At 40.6% G+C, this 19605-nt stretch overlaps 1 protein-coding gene across 3 annotated transcripts in view; it reads right to left on the minus strand.

Moving 5' to 3' along the window:
* Positions 1–19605, minus strand: part of BCKDHB (branched chain keto acid dehydrogenase E1 subunit beta) — a 202955-nt gene that overhangs the window by 169350 nt on the left and 14000 nt on the right. For all 3 annotated transcript variants that reach the window (XR_003419503.2, XM_015074001.3, XM_015074000.3), the window contains exon 3: positions 19378–19446. Coding sequence is in view for 2 of the 3 variants with exons in the window: in XM_015074001.3 (XP_014929487.1) it covers positions 19378–19446 (69 nt within the window). In the remaining variant the exon portion in view is untranslated. The remainder of the gene's footprint in view (positions 1–19377; positions 19447–19605) is intronic.

Genomic DNA, 19605 nt, shown 5'->3' on the forward strand with positions numbered 1-19605 from the left:
AGTGACTGAAGGCACAGAGGTAGGGCATGAAGCTCAGAGTTTGGGAAATGAACCAAGGAAACTGAAGCATAAAGGGATTAGAGGCATTAGTGGGAGATGAAGGTGGACAGGTTTGCTGTGTGTATGCAAGTCAGCAGTGGTTAAAGGGGTGGGTTTAGATGGGACTCCACTTTCTGGTTGTGTCAGTTTAGACTGTGCTTCAGTTTGTTCATTCATATCCTCAAATGACAATAAAAATAATGAACCTGCCTAGAACTGGGGTTGATGTGAGGTGTAATAAGAGAAGCCATGTATTGGGGCGCCTGGGTGGCGCAGTCGGTTAAGCGTCCGACTTCAGCCAGGTCACGATCTCGTGGTCCGTGAGTTCGAGCCCCGCGTCAGGCTTTGGGCTGATGGCTCGGAGCCTGGAGCCCGTTTCCGATTCTGTGTCTCCCTCTCTCTCTGCCCCTCCCCCGTTCATGCTCTGTCTCTCTCTGTCCCAAAAATAAATAAAAACGTTGGAAAAAAAAAAAGAGAGAAGCCATGTACAAGTTCTTTGCAAATCAGAAAGCATTATAAAAATGTAAAGTATTATTATCAGGATAATAGTAAATAAAAAGGGTTTGAGAACACCACACAGTCAATGGGATTTAATGGATGTTAGTTGGGAGGCTAAGGGTTGGCACTGGGAGGTACTGGGACCATATGAGGTCTTCAAGATCCCCAGACCATCAGGTGGGAGAACCCACTCAGCATTGCATCCTGCACACGTTCAACCCAAATCCATCACAGCTCGAAGAGGTGAGTGCACTTTGACCCTCCACAGTCAGTTCTCTGTTTATCTGGGGTGAAGAGTGGGTTAGGGAAGGAAGGTCAGCTTTGGTGACTGGCAATTCTAAACTAGGAACCAAATCTTGTTCCATTAGCAAGACCACAAACAGGTACAGCAGGAGGTCTGCATGCACCTTTATCCAAAGATCCCAAGGATTACCACTGAGCAGAAGAGGGTTATGAACAGGAGGCCTGGCTTCTGCTAACCTGCAAGAAATAACCCAGGGGTGAGAATATAGAGTTGGTGATCAAAGCAACTCCTGAGTTGAGAAATGAATGAATGCTGCTGCTGCCATGTATCTGCAGAGGCCTGGAGACCACACAGGTCAAGGACTGGATCCAAGGGAGCCTAACGTCTTCCAGTGTGCTGCTTGGAAATAAGGGCCCCGTTGATCCCAATAGACCACAGTTCTATTTAAACAAGCACCCAGGGGCACCTGACTGGCTCAGTCAGTTAAGCATCCAACTCTCGGTTTCAGCTCAGGTCATGATCTCACAGTTTGTGAGTCTGAGCCCTGCATCAGGCTCTGTGCTGACAGTGTGGAGCCTGCTTGGTATTCTCTGTCTTCCTCACTATCTACCCCTCCCTCATGTGCATGCGCAGTCTCTCTCTCTCAAAGTAAATAAACACCATCCTCTTGGAAGCAATGGCATCTATATTACTCCTCTCAAGGGTACCTGAGCAAAGCAACATCTGGTCCCTAAAAGGTGTGTTGTGTGCTTTCACTATACATTTGAGTATGACCCTTACAGCAGCATGGAACCAACTTAGCATTCTCAGAGCCCTGCACATCCTCAGGAACTGTCCAGCTCTGGCTTGGACGAGGACTATGGACCCAGGAAAGACGTATCATAACCAGTAATAAATCAACCACTGGCATTTTGACACTTGAACAGAAACTAAAATTTTGTTTCTGAGAATGATCAATGTGATTTAAAGAGATAAAATTCTCACTTATGAAATCACCTTATCTTAAATGAAATTGAATTTAAATAAATGTAATCTGAATGTTTGGGTTCTAGGAAATATGTACTATCACACTATTTAAGCGTATGTTCAACTCTCCTTTAAGTGACAGTTGGCGGGGGGTGGGGGGGGGTTGGGGGTGCCTGGGTGGTTTAGTCGGTTGAGCGTCTGACTTCGGCTCAGGTCATGATCTCACAGCTTGTGAGCTCGACCCCGGCATTGGGCTCTTGTGCTGACAGCTCAGAGCCTGGAGCCTGCCTCTGCGTCTCCCTCTCTCTCAGCCCCTAACCCACTCGCATTCTGTCTCTGTCTCTCTCAAAAATAAATAAACATTAAAAAAAAAATTTAACTGACACTTGGAAAGAAAAACCACAAAAACCCATTTCAGTCAAATTGATATTTACAGTCTTAAAAAACAACAACAACCAAAACCCCCAGTTTTATCATGTAAGAAAGATGAATACTGTGGCTCCTCTACCTTTTATTAAAATTAAATTGACATGGTTATTGATGTGACTATAAATTTCTTAAGTGAAGCTATCTAAAACTTAAGAGATGAAAGCTGGAGTTCAGGGAAATGTACACAAAAATATAATTTTTCAAATATATGTACACATAGCTGATGTTGAAAATGACTCCCAAAAAATGAATATAAGAAGTATTTCTGAATAAAGCTGTAATAACTTCACTTTGCCTGAATACAACCAAAGCTGTTTTTCCAGAAAGTCAAAAGAAATATCTTCATCATCCTTGTGATACCAGCTGGAATTTAAGGGCAAGCCATCTAATTTTTTTTTTTTTAGTCTTCATTCATTTATATGGAAATGAGATGTTTCCTAAAACATATCTGTACCCAGTACCTACGTCAACACTACAGCTCAAAGCACACAAATTCCGCCAGCTGATTCCTAACTATAAGTGAAAACAGCATGCCAACATCGTCTAAAACCCATGTGCGTCATTCACCAAGGAGGACATTACCAAGCTGTCAACTTCAATTAACCTGCCTAGCTTTATAAATAGCCTAAACTTCCCTATCTAAATAGGTCGGTGCCCTTTTCTCAGAAGCAAAGGGAACAACATGACAAAGAAGCATGAAAAATAAATGAGCTTTCCCCTTTGTAAACAGGAGAAAGTTGACATTAAACCAATTCTAAGTCCAAATTGAAGAGCTATTAATAAAATAAAGCTCAAGAGAATCGAGAACCGGTTTTAACCAGAAAATAAACATTCACTATCAGCTCTTTTAAAAATATCTGTGAGTCTCACTGCTATAGAAACTAATTCAATATACGTACACAGGCAGAGATACACAGAGATACCGTAATTATGATCCTTAATATGGTCCCCAAAGTAACACAATTTAAAAGCCCCAAATGATTGATATTCAGTCAAAATTAAAGCCAGTTATTTTTGAAAATTCAATTATGTCATTCTATTCTAAATATGAAATGTTTTATGATTTTTATAATTTACAGCATTATAATTTCTTATGCTAGTTCTAGATGTTTCTTCCTCTAAAATCAATCATACCCAACAAACCCTGCATCACTTCTATAATCTATTCACTTCTGGAAAGCACTTTTCTAGTTCACACTCCAATGAGTAAATGAAAGCAGAATCAGAAAACAACAATGGAATTTATCAAAAGGCAAAAAATAACTGGTCCAGATCATTAATCAGGCTAGTGAATCCATTAGTCCATCTAACTAGTATCTACTGTGTGGAAAAACACGGTTCGTCACCATATTTATCTCAGGTAAAAATGTGTGAATTTATGTATGTACATGTGTACTTATGCATACATTTGTCTTCTGGGTAATGCTTACCAAGCTTGCCATAAACAGGATAATGGAAAAGGGACATCTTACAATAAGGATGCTACTCAGCTCACTAAAATATCTAGAACAACCAAAAACTAGTCAGTTAAATAAAAGACATCTGACCAAAAAACATTACAAAGTCCCCTTAGAGCCTCACTCGCAGCAGCATTAGAAAATTCCAGTAAAAGGCATTTGCTGGTATGCAATACTCTTACTGTGTCAGTTAAACAAATCACCACTTTATTCGCACTAGATCATGACAACTGGCTTCCCTTTTTTCCATTCATTCAAACAACTTCTGTGTCACTATTACGAGCATCACAAGAGATATGAAAATGAATTTTATGTACAAGTAAAACAGGGGTCAAAATAAACATGATGAGTTATGGATGCAGCACTAGATGGAAACCGATGAGAATAACTAAGAGAAATGACTTCTAGGTCGCGAAGGCTGTGAGGAAGATGTGCTAGGTCTGGTAGCATAAATCAGATTTGAAGCCCAGGGAAGACTTCCCCATGGGTACAACTGGCGAGCACTGTGGATGCAGCCAAGAATATGGGGGAGGGAAACTAATGTTAGGAAGAAAAGTCAAAGCCAAATCACTTAAGATCTTAAATGCTAAGCTAAGAACACTGGACTTTAGTACCAAACATGGGGAAGGTTTCAAGGAAGGATATCGTGTGATCAGAACTGCATTCTGGGAAAACTCACAGATGTACACAATATGAACTAGAGTAGGGAGGAGAGTGAGAACAAAGGCTCTTATGACAAATATTATAATCATTCAGATCAAAGGTACTAAGTACGTATGAACTATGCTAGGGACAGTAGTGAGAGAAAACCCAGGGTAAAGCCAACAGAACGTGACAATATCTAGTTTTAAATCTGAGTTCTTTTTTATTTTTTAATGTTTATTTATTTTTGAGAGAGAGAAGAGTGTGAGTGGGGGAGGGACAGAGAGAGAGAGGGAGACACAGAATCTGAAGCAGGCTCCAGGCTCTGAGCTGCCAGCACAGAACCCAACATGGGGCTCGAACCCACAAGCCATGAGACCATGACCTGAGCCAAAGTTGGCTGCTTAATCAACTGAGCCACCCAGGTGCCCCTTAAATCTGAGTTCTTTTGAAGATGCAGAAGCAGGATGCAAGAAGCAGATAGAGCTTGAAAGTCACTATACATAATAAAATGCAAGGAAAAGGGTTTCCACATTGATCTAAAACTAATACGCACATATGCAAAAGGAGGAGTTTCACTTCAAATAAACTGGACACTTTTTAGTGTCAGATCTATTTCTAAACAAAAGGTCAGGAGGAAAGCCAGACAGTATCATGATGCATAACATGATGGAAGCCTTTAGTTTGGTCCAAACCAGATGTCCAGCTAAAATAAGCCATGATACACAGCATAGTCCAGGGCTTCAAAATTAAAGAACTCTAAATTCTATATGCTGGAACAGGATAATCGTTAGCTCCTCAAAGCCTCAGTAGTCTATTTCGGACCCCCTTTTGCCACGAAAATTTTCTTTAGGTCAGCAAGTCACCAATGGGCTCTTCATTGCATACCCAATCAACACTTCTCAGTCTATCTTTCCTTCAATGTTTAACCCCTGCCGACAGCCCTAGGTCCTTTCCTTTCCATTTGTCCCAGCTTCCAAAGAATGGCAAGTCTCATCAGCCCCGACTTCACTGCCCCCCTTCCTGACTTCATCTTCCCTCCACTGCCATACATTACATTCTCATTACCACTCAGATGCCACAGTTCTCAAACTGTGGTCTTCAGACCAGCAGTAGCAGCACCATCTGGAAACCTGTTACACGTAAAAATTCTTGGGGAGCACCTGGGTGGCTCAATTGGTTAAGCGTCCACTTCAGCTCAGGTCACGATCTCATGGTTCATGAGTTCAAGCCCTGCATCAGACTCTGCGGTCAGTGCAGACCCTGCTTTGGATCCTCTGTCTCCCTAACTCTCTTCCCTTCCCCTGCTTATACTCTCTTTCTCTCTCAAAATTAAATAAATGTTAAAAAAATTTAAAAACAAAAGAAGTAAAAATTCTTGGGCCCCACTTGAGACCTACTGAGCCAGAAACTCTGGGGCAGAGCCCAGTAATCTGTGCTTGGGCAAGCCTTCCAGGTGATTCTGATGCATGCTCAAGTTTAAGAACACCTGGGCTCCCTGCCTTTAGTCTCACAGCTAGCTCCCCATGCTGTGGACAGAGTCACCTTCTAAATTACCAGTTTAATTATGTCATTCACCACTTTCTACAGTAGTATTCAAACTGTATGAACCCATTTTAAACAGGAAAAACTAAGACTTCAAATGTTAAACTAAATTTGTATTTTAATGTTATTTGAATTTGTGCACACATAATATAGTCTTATAAAACTAGCATTAATTCCTTATAGTTATCAAGCATATGTCAGTATCATCATTTTTTTTTCCAAAGAGAACACAAAACCAGAATATTAAACAATATTAACTGGCAATCAGGTTTTTCTGAAACTTAATCACAATGTCAGGTTTAATCACAGAAAGATGAAGTGGTAGGCTTGGTCATAACTGTGAAACCTTGAGGAAGTTACTTATCCTCTCTGTGCCTCAGTTTCCACATCTGCAAAATGGGATAAAAGAATTTCATAGGATTGTGAGAATTAGATGAGTTAAGATACATAAAGTTCCCAGGACAGCGTTGGCCACACAGAAAGCATCTTAAGAGTTTGTTGCTGGTGCACCTGGGTGGCTCGGTTGGTTAAGCCTCTGACTCTTGATTTTGGCTCAGGTCATGATCTCACAGTTTGAGAGTTCAAGCCCCGCGTCAGGCTCTGTGCTGACAGCTCGGAGTCTAGAGCCTGCTTCAGATTCGGTGTCTCCCTCTCTCTCTGCCCCTCCCCTGCTCGTGCTCGCTCTCTCTCTCTCTCTCTCTCTCTCTCTCTCAAAAACAAATAAACATTAAAAAAAAAGAATTGTTAAAAAAATAAATAAATAAAATAAAAACAAAAAAAGAATTTGCTGCTATTAATCATCACTATTACTAATGTTATACTAATGTAGCTAATACCTGTACATGTAAGCATGGTACTGACCGCTAGGTACCCCCAATATACATTCTCCCTTTTTTCTACTTTCTACAGTGACAGAACCCCATGGTTTTAGCTGAGCACACGCCCACACAGAATAAATACTACATTTCCCAGCCTCCCTTACCTCTAGGTGCATTTATACCTACCCTCCCCATGGAGAATAACCTCTAGGATGCTGCCTGGTGGTGGAGATCTAAGAGCTTCTGAAAAACACTTTCGACCAATTTTCCTTATTCAAGAGCATCATTTCCTTCATCCCTATTCCCAGAGGAACTTGGTGTTGCCAATTCCTGAGCCTTTGGGTAATTGTGCAACATAAATTGGGCTGGTTCTTGGCCACTCCACTGCCCCTTCCAGGTTCTGTTTTTCCAAGCCTATTAAGCCCTTTACCTTCCAGAGTCCAACACTTTGTTCACGTGGTCTCCAATCCCACTCTCCCCATCCTTGTAGATTTAGGCGTCTACAAAAGAGGATCCCCTAACATTTTAGTGGGGTTTAGAGAAGGAACAAAAATAGATGCTTATGTTCAATTCTCTCTTTTTCCAGAACTTTCAGATGCCATTTTCTATAAAAAGTCTCCCAGTGCACCACTTAGTTCACCCCCTGGCATTTAAATTCTGGCCTAAATAAAAGAAACAAAGTTACTAGGCACCTTCTTACATAGTTTTATATTGTTATTTCATTCTTACACTGTTATTTTACTCACCATGTAATTATGCTTTGGCCCAGTAAGTGTACTGGGATTTCCTTAAAGGCAGAGGCCACATCTTAAAAGTTTTAGTACCTTCTAGAGCAGTAGTTGGCTCAAACTTGGCTGCACATTTGAATCACCTGGGGACCTTTTAAAACTCCAACACCCTGGCCGCACCCAGAGCAGTAACCCAGAATCTCTGAGGTAAGACCCGAATCTCTGGGGTGTCCTGCAACACAGGGGCCAGGCAGAGAAGCACCACTGTGAACAGTGCTGCTGCTGTCTGGAGACCCACTTCAAATACTTATCCCACGTGTGTACACATACAACTGAAAGGCATCTACCTGCCTGGAATGGCATCTCTGACAAACTCTTAAGGCACCGTAAACTGGTCACAGGAAAATAATCTGAGTAATCCCAGGACATAGTAAAGAAGTGCTTTAGCCCAAGACAACGTTTGGAGGACACTTTTACAGTAACCACTTACTTCCTGCGCCCACCGCTCAATGTAGCAACGGTAAGGGTCAATGGGGGCCTTTCTCTGCTGAGCACGCTCCCGCCCACCGCTGCCTTCATTATCCCTTCGTTACTTGTGAGCACTTGGCCTCGCAATCCAGATCACATGCTTGAAGGGACGCAGGGCTGTTTTGAGTGGCAACCTTCCAGTTCTGCAGAAACTATAAAACTGACCCAAACAAAGAAAACTGGTGGAGTTGCCAGGCAGCAGAGACTCCAGAATATCTATATAGGAGAGGCTTAGGAGAAGCATTGTGGTTGGAGAATAGAGCCAGACAGCTTGTCCTAATCTTACATTTTCATAGCTACCCTGCTGTTTTAACTTAGATTTTATGTATGCATGAGGTGGTTTGGGGAAACTGTGAAGATTAAAGTCACCTCAAGCACCCCTGAGACCTCAACATTAGCAAAATCAGGAACCACAGATCCTGCACCATCAACCGAGGCCTGTTCATTGCCTTTTTTGGCTGTCCTCCAGAGGCTGGACATCAGGCCACTTAGGGCTGCACACATAGTGATGGCAAGAAAAGGACAGGCAAGGCCAAACTGTGACAAACCACTAAAGCCTCCAAAAGGAGACCCACGAGAAGGCGGCAGGGGGGACAGATGGCGTGTGATCTGGAAGGGAGAAAATATATCCAATGCTACCCACTGGGCCGAATCCTTTAGCAGAATTAGGGAGGAGAGGCTGTTGCTATTGAACAAAGCCTCTGCTAGAAACCACAAATAGATACAAATAATACCAGAAGGGGACCTAAAAAAAACAAAACTGAACAAGGAAATCCTGACACGTTAGATCCATGTCTTGCAGTGAGAAGAGTGGACCTACAGCTCTTCACCATTTCTGAACAAAAGTGCAGTCATTGTAGCCACAGTATCTAACTTTTCTTTTTTTTTTCTTTTCTGTCTTTGTCTTATAATCTCAACACCCAACGTGGGACTTGAACCAACGACCCGAGATAGAGAGTTGCAAGCTCCTCTGACTGAGCCAGCCAGGTGCCCCTAACTTTTCTCTTTTTATATACAGAGTTAAAACACACTGTGAGCAGAGTTGCAACCTTCAATATTAAAAGTAGAAAAGTAAAGTAATTATTTTATATAATTAAAATATTAATTACAGAATTAACATTATAGAATTAAAAACAGAACAATGAAAAGCTCAACGGCTACATGGTCCTTGGGAGGAACCTCCAGAATCTTTGACAAAAGAAAACGGTGACTTCTTCAGACAAATGACTGATTTGCCCTATCAGACTTAGGAAACTGTTGGTTGAGAATGCTACAGAACTTCTCTCTTTAATGTCTACCTATCAGTATTCAATTTAGATCTGAATAGATATAAAATGGTGTATGCCATTTAAATGTTCCTTTCTCCCTGTTAAGAATTAACATGTTTCCAAAGTGATTTAAAAGTTTCCTTTCGAATTTTAAGGAACCCCCACGTCTTCCAGAACAAAACGCTCAAATTTAGCAGCTACAGGGTCTTGATTAATTAAGAATGTAATACCGTGTTTGTGTTTCTGGCCTAGAAACTAGTGTCTTTGTTTCTGCTGGACTCCCCGCTGGCAGAGACCAGAAGAGGAAAACATGAGGGTTAAATGAGCAGCGTGCCCAGAAATTGAGAGTGGGAGAAATCCCTTATTACCAATGATGCTTGAGTGTCCCGGAGCCAAAACTGCAGAAAAAGAATCTTTTGGCTAATTTAAGGTTGGCCAGATGCCACCATTTCTGGCTGGTGGCCAGAGGACCTCGGGGGGAGAGGGATGGCAGGACGCCACCAGAGAAGGTCAAGCACTTCATTGCTAAAGCTGCCTTTGGGTGTAGCTGCTCACTAGGAAACTGAAACCTTTTTGTCCAACAAGCTTCCCAAGTGATTCCTTAGCACATGACATCTGCCAACCTTTACCTAACTGATCCCTTATCCACTCTGCCAATCAAAGCAACCAAGAAATTTCATCTACACTAAACGGGAACAGAAAACAAAGCACTCGCTCCAATCCTCTAGGACTTTACATACGAGGCTTCGTTCAACAAATACCTGTCAAATGACATTAAGGCTATCTTCCACGTGGGGCTGTTTGTACTGGCTACTTCCAATTGGACTGGAAAATCATTTTTCCTGGTGAATTTAATTATTACATGAATTTCTAATTGCACTGAAGTCACTAGACAGTGGAATTACAAGTTAGAAATGAAGCACAGACTGTAGACCTATGTAACAACCTACGCACTTAGATTCAAACCTCTTGAGACAGGTATGTGACCTCAGGTAAGTGACAATAACAGCTCAATATCTGAGAGCAGTGTCAACACAGGGTTAACATGCCCATCAGGCAAGCTACTTCTAGAGGTAAAAGCATTCTCAGTTGTAATTTAATGGGCTTGTGATTGGCTTCCTTGAGCTGAACAGCACAGAATTGGGGGGGCCAGGGACTCCCAGATCTACAATCTGAAATGTATATGAGAATTGTTATCCTGCTGACCCCCTTTCATCCCTGATACTTTCTGAGATCTAAAAAGAAAAACCTTATAATTCCAAAAGTATATTTGAATCAAATAAGCAGCAATTCTGAATATATGAAAGGTTAAAAAAAAAAAAATCACCGGCTGCAATATGTAAAAGTTAGAAAGTGAGCTGTCCAAAATAAAATAATTAATAATATCTACTGCCTCCACATTCAAGAAATACTAAATACTGAAGAAAAGTGTGTGTTCTTCCCATTGTCAAAAGTACCAGTCTGGGGCGCCCAGCTGGCTCAGTCAGTAGAGCATGAGACTCTTGATTTTGGGGTTATGAGTTCGAGCCCCACATTGGGTGTGGAGATTACTTAAAAATAAAATCTTAAAAAAAGAAAATAAAAAAAAAGGTACCAGTCTGGAAGAGGAGATTCATAAGACTTGATACCAGATTTAAATCAGAAGCTAATTTCACAGCATCATCCTTAATATTAAGGACATATGATATATGGCATACTGGACAGTGAAAGTGTAAAACAAAGGATCTTTTACTCTCCTTAACGTGTTTTCAGTACAGTTTCATTTTTCTAATTCTTGTGATGTTTACAAAAATATGACTTAATTTTTATAGGTTCTGACAATAATGACCTATAATCCCATTTTTTCTGGTCTCCTTCAATTCAAGCCTATCTCCTAAGCCCTGTTGGTGCTCATATTTGATAATTTTAAAAGCCTGCCATTGTCAAATAAGGTTGAGAAAAACTGGCTTAAGGGCATTACACTCGGATGTTCAAAATGTCAAAGAGAACACCTGTTGGCAGGTCTAACATTTACTGTTTGATCAGCTATGGAAAAACAGAAAAACTAGTTGAAGCAGCAGCTGCCATCCCAGAACAACTTAATGCACTAATCAGAAAACGTGTTCACAAAAGAATCACAAAAAGAATTTTTAAGAACTTTTTCATAGGGGTTATTGATGGCTACTGATGGGTTATTCCTACTCGAATCAAAGCCCTTAAGCATTGTTCATTAAAATTCCTTATATATTCCTTCCATTCTTCATGTTTTATAAGAGTCGCTCATTTACAAGTAGAAGGAAAAACAACATAATGCAAAAAGCTCAGAACCGGGTTCTGGGAAGCTTGAGCTTGGGATCTGGCTCACTCACTCACCACTCAACAGTTTGGTACTATCTAACTTCTCAGAACTTCAGTTTCTAGATTATGTGGAGGACTAGATCCAGGTTTCTCAACCTCAGCTTTATTGACATTATGGGAGGGAGGGGCTGCCCTGTGCGCTGTAAGACCTCTGTATCTCTGACCTCCACCTACTACATGCCAGTAGCAACCCCCTGTTGTGACAAACATGTCTCTAGACTCCTGTCTCCAGTTGTGCAAAATCACCCCCAGTTGAGAATCACCGGACTGATTCCAGCTCTGATATTCTACAAAATATATTCAATCTGATTTTCTTTTTTTTTTTTTTAATGTTTATTATTTTTGAGAGACAGACAGAGGGGCAAGCAGGGGAGGGGCAGAGAGAGAGGGAGACACAGAATCAGAAGCAGGCTCCAGGCTCCCAGCTATCAGCACAGAGCCCAACGAGGGGCTCAAACTCACAGACCACGAGATCATGACCTGAGGTGAAGGCTGCTTAACCAACTGAGCCACTCAGGTGCCCCTTCAATCTTATTTTCTTAAATGTTATTTGTTAAGACACTGGTCAGCCTGCCAATTGTGAGACATGATTTTGATTTTTAGATAAATTAAAATACAATAACAACTTGTACCAATTCTAATTTTAGTAGATTCTAAAGTCTTCTGGGGATGAAAATTCACAAAAGAACATCAAAACAATTTATAAGGAAAACAAATGTAAATGAAGTATATCTCAATAATATTTTCATCCCATTTTCTAGGGTAACTCCTTCAACTGGAAAAAAGAGATAAAGGACACATTTAAAATCCTTTTATTTTATATTATTTTATTTTTAATCCAGTCTATCCAATGTGTACTTTTAGAGGCTCTCATCCATGTGGGGTGCCTGGGTGGCTCAGTCAGTTAAGTGTCCGACTTTAGCTCAGGACATGATCTCACAGTTTGTAAGTTTGAGCCCCACATCGGGCTCTGTGCTGACAGCTCAGAGCCTGGAGCCTGCTTCAGCTGTGTCTCCCTCCCTCTCTGTCCCTCCCCTGCTCACACTCTGTCTCTCTCAAAAATGAATGAACGTTAAAAAAAATTTTTTTTTTTTATATAGAAAACAAAGGGCCTTGTAATACCAAGAGCAATATAAAGTGCTTGACTTTTGGGAAGAAAGACATTTAAAGCTAACAATTCTTTTAGAATATTTTTTAATAAGCATATTAGGAAAAAAGTTTACAGCATCTCAATACCTGGTTTTACTCTAAATTCATGGAACATTTAAATATCTTACAACCTACGTCTGGTGTTCAATCTGCTATGAAGTCATAAATGTATACACTTCATAGGGAAAATAAATCACGTACTGCATTTCCCTCAGGAATTGCCATTATTTTACCAAGTTTTTGCTTCAGTAAAATTAGTTTCAACTGCCTAGAAGCCAAGCGTTCTTTCACAGATTGATATTCCTGACATTATGTCCGCGAGGATGATTATCACCCAAGTAATCCTTTCTCTGCAGAAGGTCACTTTTGCTGTGGAAGAGGTTAATTTCATAATTCACGTAAAAGTATTAGAGACTTGTCAAAAGATTTTTCCTTTCATCCCCCAAATTTAAAACTTATACTGGAAAAGGACTTATGAGAAAATTAAGGGCCTAACGTGCTCATGATTCTCAAAGGACAGAACAATTGCTAACTCCTAAAACCCTTAAATATAAAGGAAATTGAAACATAGAGCAAATGTACTCCTCTTTTGAAAGAGACACACAGTCACAAAGAGCTCACCAAAATATGAGCTCATAAGGAACATCTAGCTCTTTCCTTTACTGATGAGGCCACAGAGGCTGAAAATCAACTCCCAAATACTGGCACATTATAGAGGAGAACATATCTTCTCCACATGCCTGCCCTAGTTTTCCTTCCTGAATCCAGTGAATTGAAGTGTCTGGTTATACAATTTCTATGATATTTACATAGGAAAACAAACAAGTGGTTATATTCGTTTTCCCAAGCTGCTAGGACAGGCCACAGTTGTGGTGTACAGGAATGAATATCGTAATGGAAAACCATCAAATCCCATGAAAAGGCAGATGTTTGGGCCAACAGACTAATTCAGCAAGTCCTCTGCTATTCCTTTTCTCACCTAAGTTTCCCCCAATAAGTGAACCAAAACAGAGCCTTACGAACCACAGCCCAGCAATGTTCACATTAATATAGAATAGTATTAAATAAGAACGTACGCTAAACCTGACATACCAAAGTGTTACGTGAATAAAACACAGACAATATAGAGAAGGACAATAATGAGGACAGATTTTGTATGACACGTGGAATCTTATATAAATGAAAGGATGTATGACATTCAGCATAAAATCATACATACCCTAAAAAATCAACTACTTTTTGAATTGCCCTCTCCTACCCACTGCTTCCCTAGAACACACCTAGTTCTAACTGTTCTCCCAAGCAAGGGATCCCTTGCTTAAAGAGGCTAAAGCTGACATTTGGTGTGCAATGTGTCAATGAGGTCAAACTATCTATTTTCAGTTTTCAAACCACCCCTATTATTTTGTTCCATCAAAGGATAAGGAAGGAGAAAAATGGTTGAGTGGTGGTAAACTCACCCATCTGGATTGTCTGGAGTACAAAAGAGCTCTCTCGCTCTCTCTCTTTTTTTAACAGCATGGTCCCTAATTACACAGCTCCTTCTCTTTAATATTAAGTAGCATTCAGCATCACAGTAGTAAATCAGTAACCTGCAATTCTTCAAATTCTCCCTTCTGATGGAATTTAAAAGGCTCCTCGGCAGTTCCAGAGTATTGGTACCAGGCCAACAAGGACAGTGTCATTTCAAAGTGTAGGCTGCCACCTACCGACTGTGATCTATTCTCTCAACACTCAGCTCCTCCCCAGAAAGCTAAACAATTCCTTGCAAGATGTTCTTTGCTATGCCATTTAAAGCAATGCATTCAACTATATCAATAAAATCTCTTAAATACAAATGCTTTTAACTTCAAAAAATACAAACATGCCTCTGTATAGCTAAACACCCTGGCCTGTACTCAAAAGGGCAGAGAATTATTTTTAAAAGATACATGCCATTTTTTTAATACAGAAAAAGTTCTATTTTAATATATTTCTCTCCACCATTCCCTTTATTCTTTACTCTTAAAAATTGAAGCTCACTCCTTCTCATTACACAGAGCTGGTGATTTAATTGTTCACATTGATCAACCTGGAATTATTCAAAACTTCAAGTCACAGTCCTAAAGTGCTTAGAAAAACTCACAGCACCTGCTGACAATAAAGCTAAAAAAGCTAGCCCTTAATTAGCTCAACCCCCTGTCGTAGAAACATAAATCTGCAGGTGCCCTCTAGGAGTAGAGGACTTTTTCAAGTGAGAGTTTCTCCCTGTTTTAACCTTTTTAAAAGAAAAACAATCAGACTAACCAACATCATTACAGGGAGATAAGGAAATCCCCTCTCCCAGGCAATAGGCCACTGTCTTGGTGAGAGGGTGAACCACATTCACTTAATAAGTACTGCCAGACACAATATTAGGAGCTAGGGATGCACAGATGACTTAAATATCTGTTGCCTTCCTGAAGTTGTCCGCTGCAGAGATCTGGTAGGGACGCAACTGCAATGCAACCTGCAATATGTGAAAAACATGAAATCTGAACAGTGAAAACTAGCACTTGGGTTTGCTTGGGAGGGTCAGGAAGAGCTCCAGAGAGGAAGCTTCTGAAGGCAAAATTGGAGCTTACCAAGTAATCAGATGGGAGAGAAAGATCCAAATGGTGTGTGCAAAGGAAGAGAGATGGAACAAAAGGCAGAGGCTCAGAGAAAACATCTAGCAATTCAAAATGGGTAAAGAATAAAATGAATTAGGGGTGCCTGGGTGGCTCAGTCGGTTGAGTGTCCGACTTCGACTCAGGTCATGATCTCACGGTTCGTGAGTTCGAGCCCCGCGTCGGGCTCTGTGCTGACAGCTCAGAGCCTGAAGCCTGCTTCAGATTGTGTCCCCCTCTCTCTCTGCCCCACCCCTGCTGTGCTCTGTCTCTCTCTGTCTTTCAAAAATGAATAAACATAAAATAAATTTTTTTTTAAAGAATAAAATGAATTTAAAAAAATGAATTAAAAAAAAACCTCAATGAATGAGGTTAGGTAGGTAGGTAGAGGGCAGAGCTCAGTCTTTTGTACATCCCACCAAGAAATGTGCCTTTTAGAATTATCACAGCAAAGTAGGGACTGGAGGGAGGGTGATTGCTAAGAAAAGGGGTAAAAATGTCCAAGCAGGGAGGATTAAGGATCTGAAAGCAGACCAGGGAAGCAAGAATACAGAGACCATCTCAGAGACAAGCTGTGAAGATGAATTTGTAGGACGTGACTGGGGGTGAAGAATGAGAAAGGAGGAAGAGACTAGAATTCCCCCAGTTTCTGGCTCAGGTAACTGAATGGATAGTGGTATGTTCACTGAGACAGGAAATGCAGTGGGAGCCGTGGATTTGCTGGGTGGAGTTTGAAAACCGGAGTTTGGAAATGCTGAGTTTGAAGTGGCTGGAACACTGAGGTGAAGGTGTACCGTGGAACAATGAATACACAGATCTGAAGCCCAAGCCAGAGGTCTAGACTGGATTTAGAAAATCTGAAGTCACTTGTGTGTGAGTAGCGGGGGACGTGGATGAAATGCCCCAGACAGAATGGGTACAGTGAGAAGAGCACCATGGATGAGAGAGAACCTGGCAGACAACCAACAGAAGACTCGCCAGCTTAAACAAGCGCTCGGCATGTTACCACATTGGCTAAGGCAAGACAGACTAGTGAGGGCTAGAATCTGCTCAGAAGCATAGCTACACCAGATGTAGACAAGACTAAGTAAACAAAAGTATAATTTGACCTCTGGTTTCCAGTTCCACATGCAAAGAGCTTGGAAGTAGTCACTCTGTCCTAACAGCAAGCGAAAAGCTGAACAGACTAAAAAATCAACAACTCTTGCCCACAAGACAAGGAACGACACAGAGCAAACTGTTGTCCTCAAGACTGAAGAGACAGACAGATGAATATAGGGAATCTTGACTTACCAGAGCAGAGACTGACGAGCAAAAACCACTGCAAGAGCCAGTGCCAGGATAGGAAAACTTGAACTGTACTTGAGGAATTGATGGAGGTTCAGTGTGTACAAGTCTGAGAGTTAAAAATTCCAAGGAATCCAGTCAGAGAGAGGCCTCCACAGTTCTATGAGGCTCTCCTCCAGGAGCTCTGATAAACATCGGAGAAAAATCCCCTGTTGCTTCCAGCTGGGGAAGCGGACAAGGAGCCATTTTGAAACTTGCCACAGCACTCCCTTTATTTTTTTTTTTTAATGTTTACTTATTTTTGAGAGAGAGCATGAGCATGAGCGGGGGAGGTGCAGAGAGTGAGGGCAGCAGAGGATTCGAAGTGGGCTCTGAGCTGACAGTAGCAAGCCCAATGCAGGGCTTGAACTCACAAACTGCAAGTTTATGACCTGAACCAAAGTTGGACACTCAACCTACTGAGCCACCCACGTCCCCACACACACCCTTCTTAAAAAGGCCTGACCTCAAGTGAAACCAGTTGACTAGAGCCTAATCTGCTGGGTATGTATAATTAGTGTAATTGACATGGGAAAAGGAAAATGGCCAACTCTAGTCAGCTCCATCCATCCTGTCCCACCTGACAGGGAAGAAAAAACACTTGTGAAGTTCACAGTCCAGAGGCATCAGCTCAATAAAGGACTTAGACCTATCACAGGCTATATAATGCTTCCCATCCCCATATACCTCACTCCCGCATCCCTAAAGGCCTATGTACAGCAATTCCTTTTACCCAGTGCATCATGTCTAGCTATCAAGAGAAAATTACAAGGCAAACCAAAAACCAAAAATCACAATTCGAAGAGACAGAGTAAGCATCAGAACCAGACATGGCAGGGATTGGAATTACCAGAGCAGGAATTTAGAACAACCATAATTAATGCGCTAAGGGCTCCAGTGCATAAAGTAAACAGCATGTAAGAACTGATGGGCAATGTAAATAGAGCTGAAAATCCTAAGAAGAAAACAAAAGTATAATTCTATGTTTTAAACATTACTTACTATATGCAAATATACTCAGATATATTCAAATATGGTCTAGAAGTGTGTGCATCAAAATGAGTACCATTGTTTTTTTTCATACTTTAGAAGTATGGACAATTTTTATGTTCTCCTTTATGCTTTTCTATATTTTCCATATTTTCTACAATGCATATGCATTGCTTTTGAAATCAAATGTTTAAAGGTTTTTAATTTTTTTTAAGAGCTAAAGTTTGTCGGAGTCTGAATTCGCTGGAACTAATTGAGATAGTGTGAGGTAGTTGAGATTGGCCCAACCATCTCAAAATCTAAACAGCTGTTAGAAACAGGAGACAACAGAGGGACAGGACTCAGAAAATCAACCTGCTATAAAGAGAAAAGGACTTCCTGGTAAACAAGATGGGCCATGCCATGGTATCTTGGATCCAAATATAATATAACCTCAGAGAAGAGTAGAACAAGAAGGAACAACAATTAGGAAAAAAATATCGAAAAGACCCTCCCTCCTTACTTGCATGCACCCATGAGCTTCAGAGGGCAGTGGCAAAGGTAAGAAGAAAGGTAGGAGTCAACTCCTCCCCCTAAACATAAGTGCTTTGCTGACTTCCAGATCAGTTAAGACTCAGAGAAGAAGTGAATGAAGTCAAATCACCTCAAAGTCACCCCTAACAATAAGGAGTTGAAATACATTCCTTACACAGCAAGTCAGGGCAGGGCAGGAGTGGGGGGTGCTGGGATGGGCCAAAATGTACTCTAACAGTTTGAAGTCTGAGTCAAATGAAGTAAGTGAAAGCAATAGACAGAAATCAATCACATGCCAAGCAAAAGGCATTGATCAGCTGAGGTAAAATATCTGGAAGGATAATGGGACCGTTAATTTATGGGTCAACTTGGCTAAGTGATGGTGCCCAGTTATTTGGTCGAATACCAGCGTAGATATTACTATGAGAGTATTTTTTAGATGTGATTAACATTTAAATCAGTAGACTTTCAGTGAAGCGGATGAGTCTTCATAATACGGATGGGCCTCACCCAATTATTTGAAGGCCTTGGGAGAAGAGGCAGGTCTCCCAAACAAGAAGAAATTCAGCCTGAAGACTGCAACACAGAAACGCTGCCTGGGTTTCCAGCTTGCTGGCTTACCCTACAGATTTCAGACTTGCCAGCCCCCTCACTGTGTGAGTCAATTCCTTAAAAAATAAATTTCTCTCTCTCAATATAGATATAGGTAAAGGCATATAGATACAGGTATAGACATAGATTATAAATATACAAAGGTACATATACATACAAATAGATATAGATGCATATATAATACCTATATACACACACATATATAGATATAGTTATGCAGATATATCCTAATGCTTCTAATTCTCTGGAGAACCGTGATTAGTGCAGGTAATAAAAGATGAAATCTATTAACAGAGACCAATCAGGCACAATCTTGAACTAGAGGCAATGGAAGTGAAAATGGCTAAGGTAGACAGTAGTAAGAGATGAAAGCTTCCTGGATTTGAATGACATAATAAACAATACATTTAACTACGATTATTTTGGCATCCATAATATGTGTAATATGAACCAGGTCAGGGATGCTACAGTTAGAACACATTGGAAGAACTCTAGACCAAAGGATTCTATGGATGGAAAAAAACAAATGCAAAAACAAAACCGACAACTATTTATACAATAAAGATATGGCGAACAATTTAACAGGAATATTCTCTATTTTCAAGATACTTAAATAAAAGTTATACAGGAATACTATTCATATATAAAGATGTTAACTTACCATATTTGTCTCGCAAGCCAACAGTACATCTAAAGACTCCACCAAAGGCAACATCTTCACCAAATATTACTGAAAAACAATGTTTAAAGAACATATTTTATCTGATAATCCCTAAATCATACTAACAATGAAAAATAAGTAATTTCAATGTTTACATTTTAAAGCAGAAAAAAAAAATAGATCAAAGGTTTCAAATAAGGTTTCTAAACTTCAACATTACTGACGTTC

Source organism: Acinonyx jubatus, chromosome B2, assembly GCF_027475565.1.
Source record: "Acinonyx jubatus isolate Ajub_Pintada_27869175 chromosome B2, VMU_Ajub_asm_v1.0, whole genome shotgun sequence".
NCBI classification, from domain to species: domain Eukaryota; kingdom Metazoa; phylum Chordata; class Mammalia; order Carnivora; family Felidae; genus Acinonyx; species Acinonyx jubatus.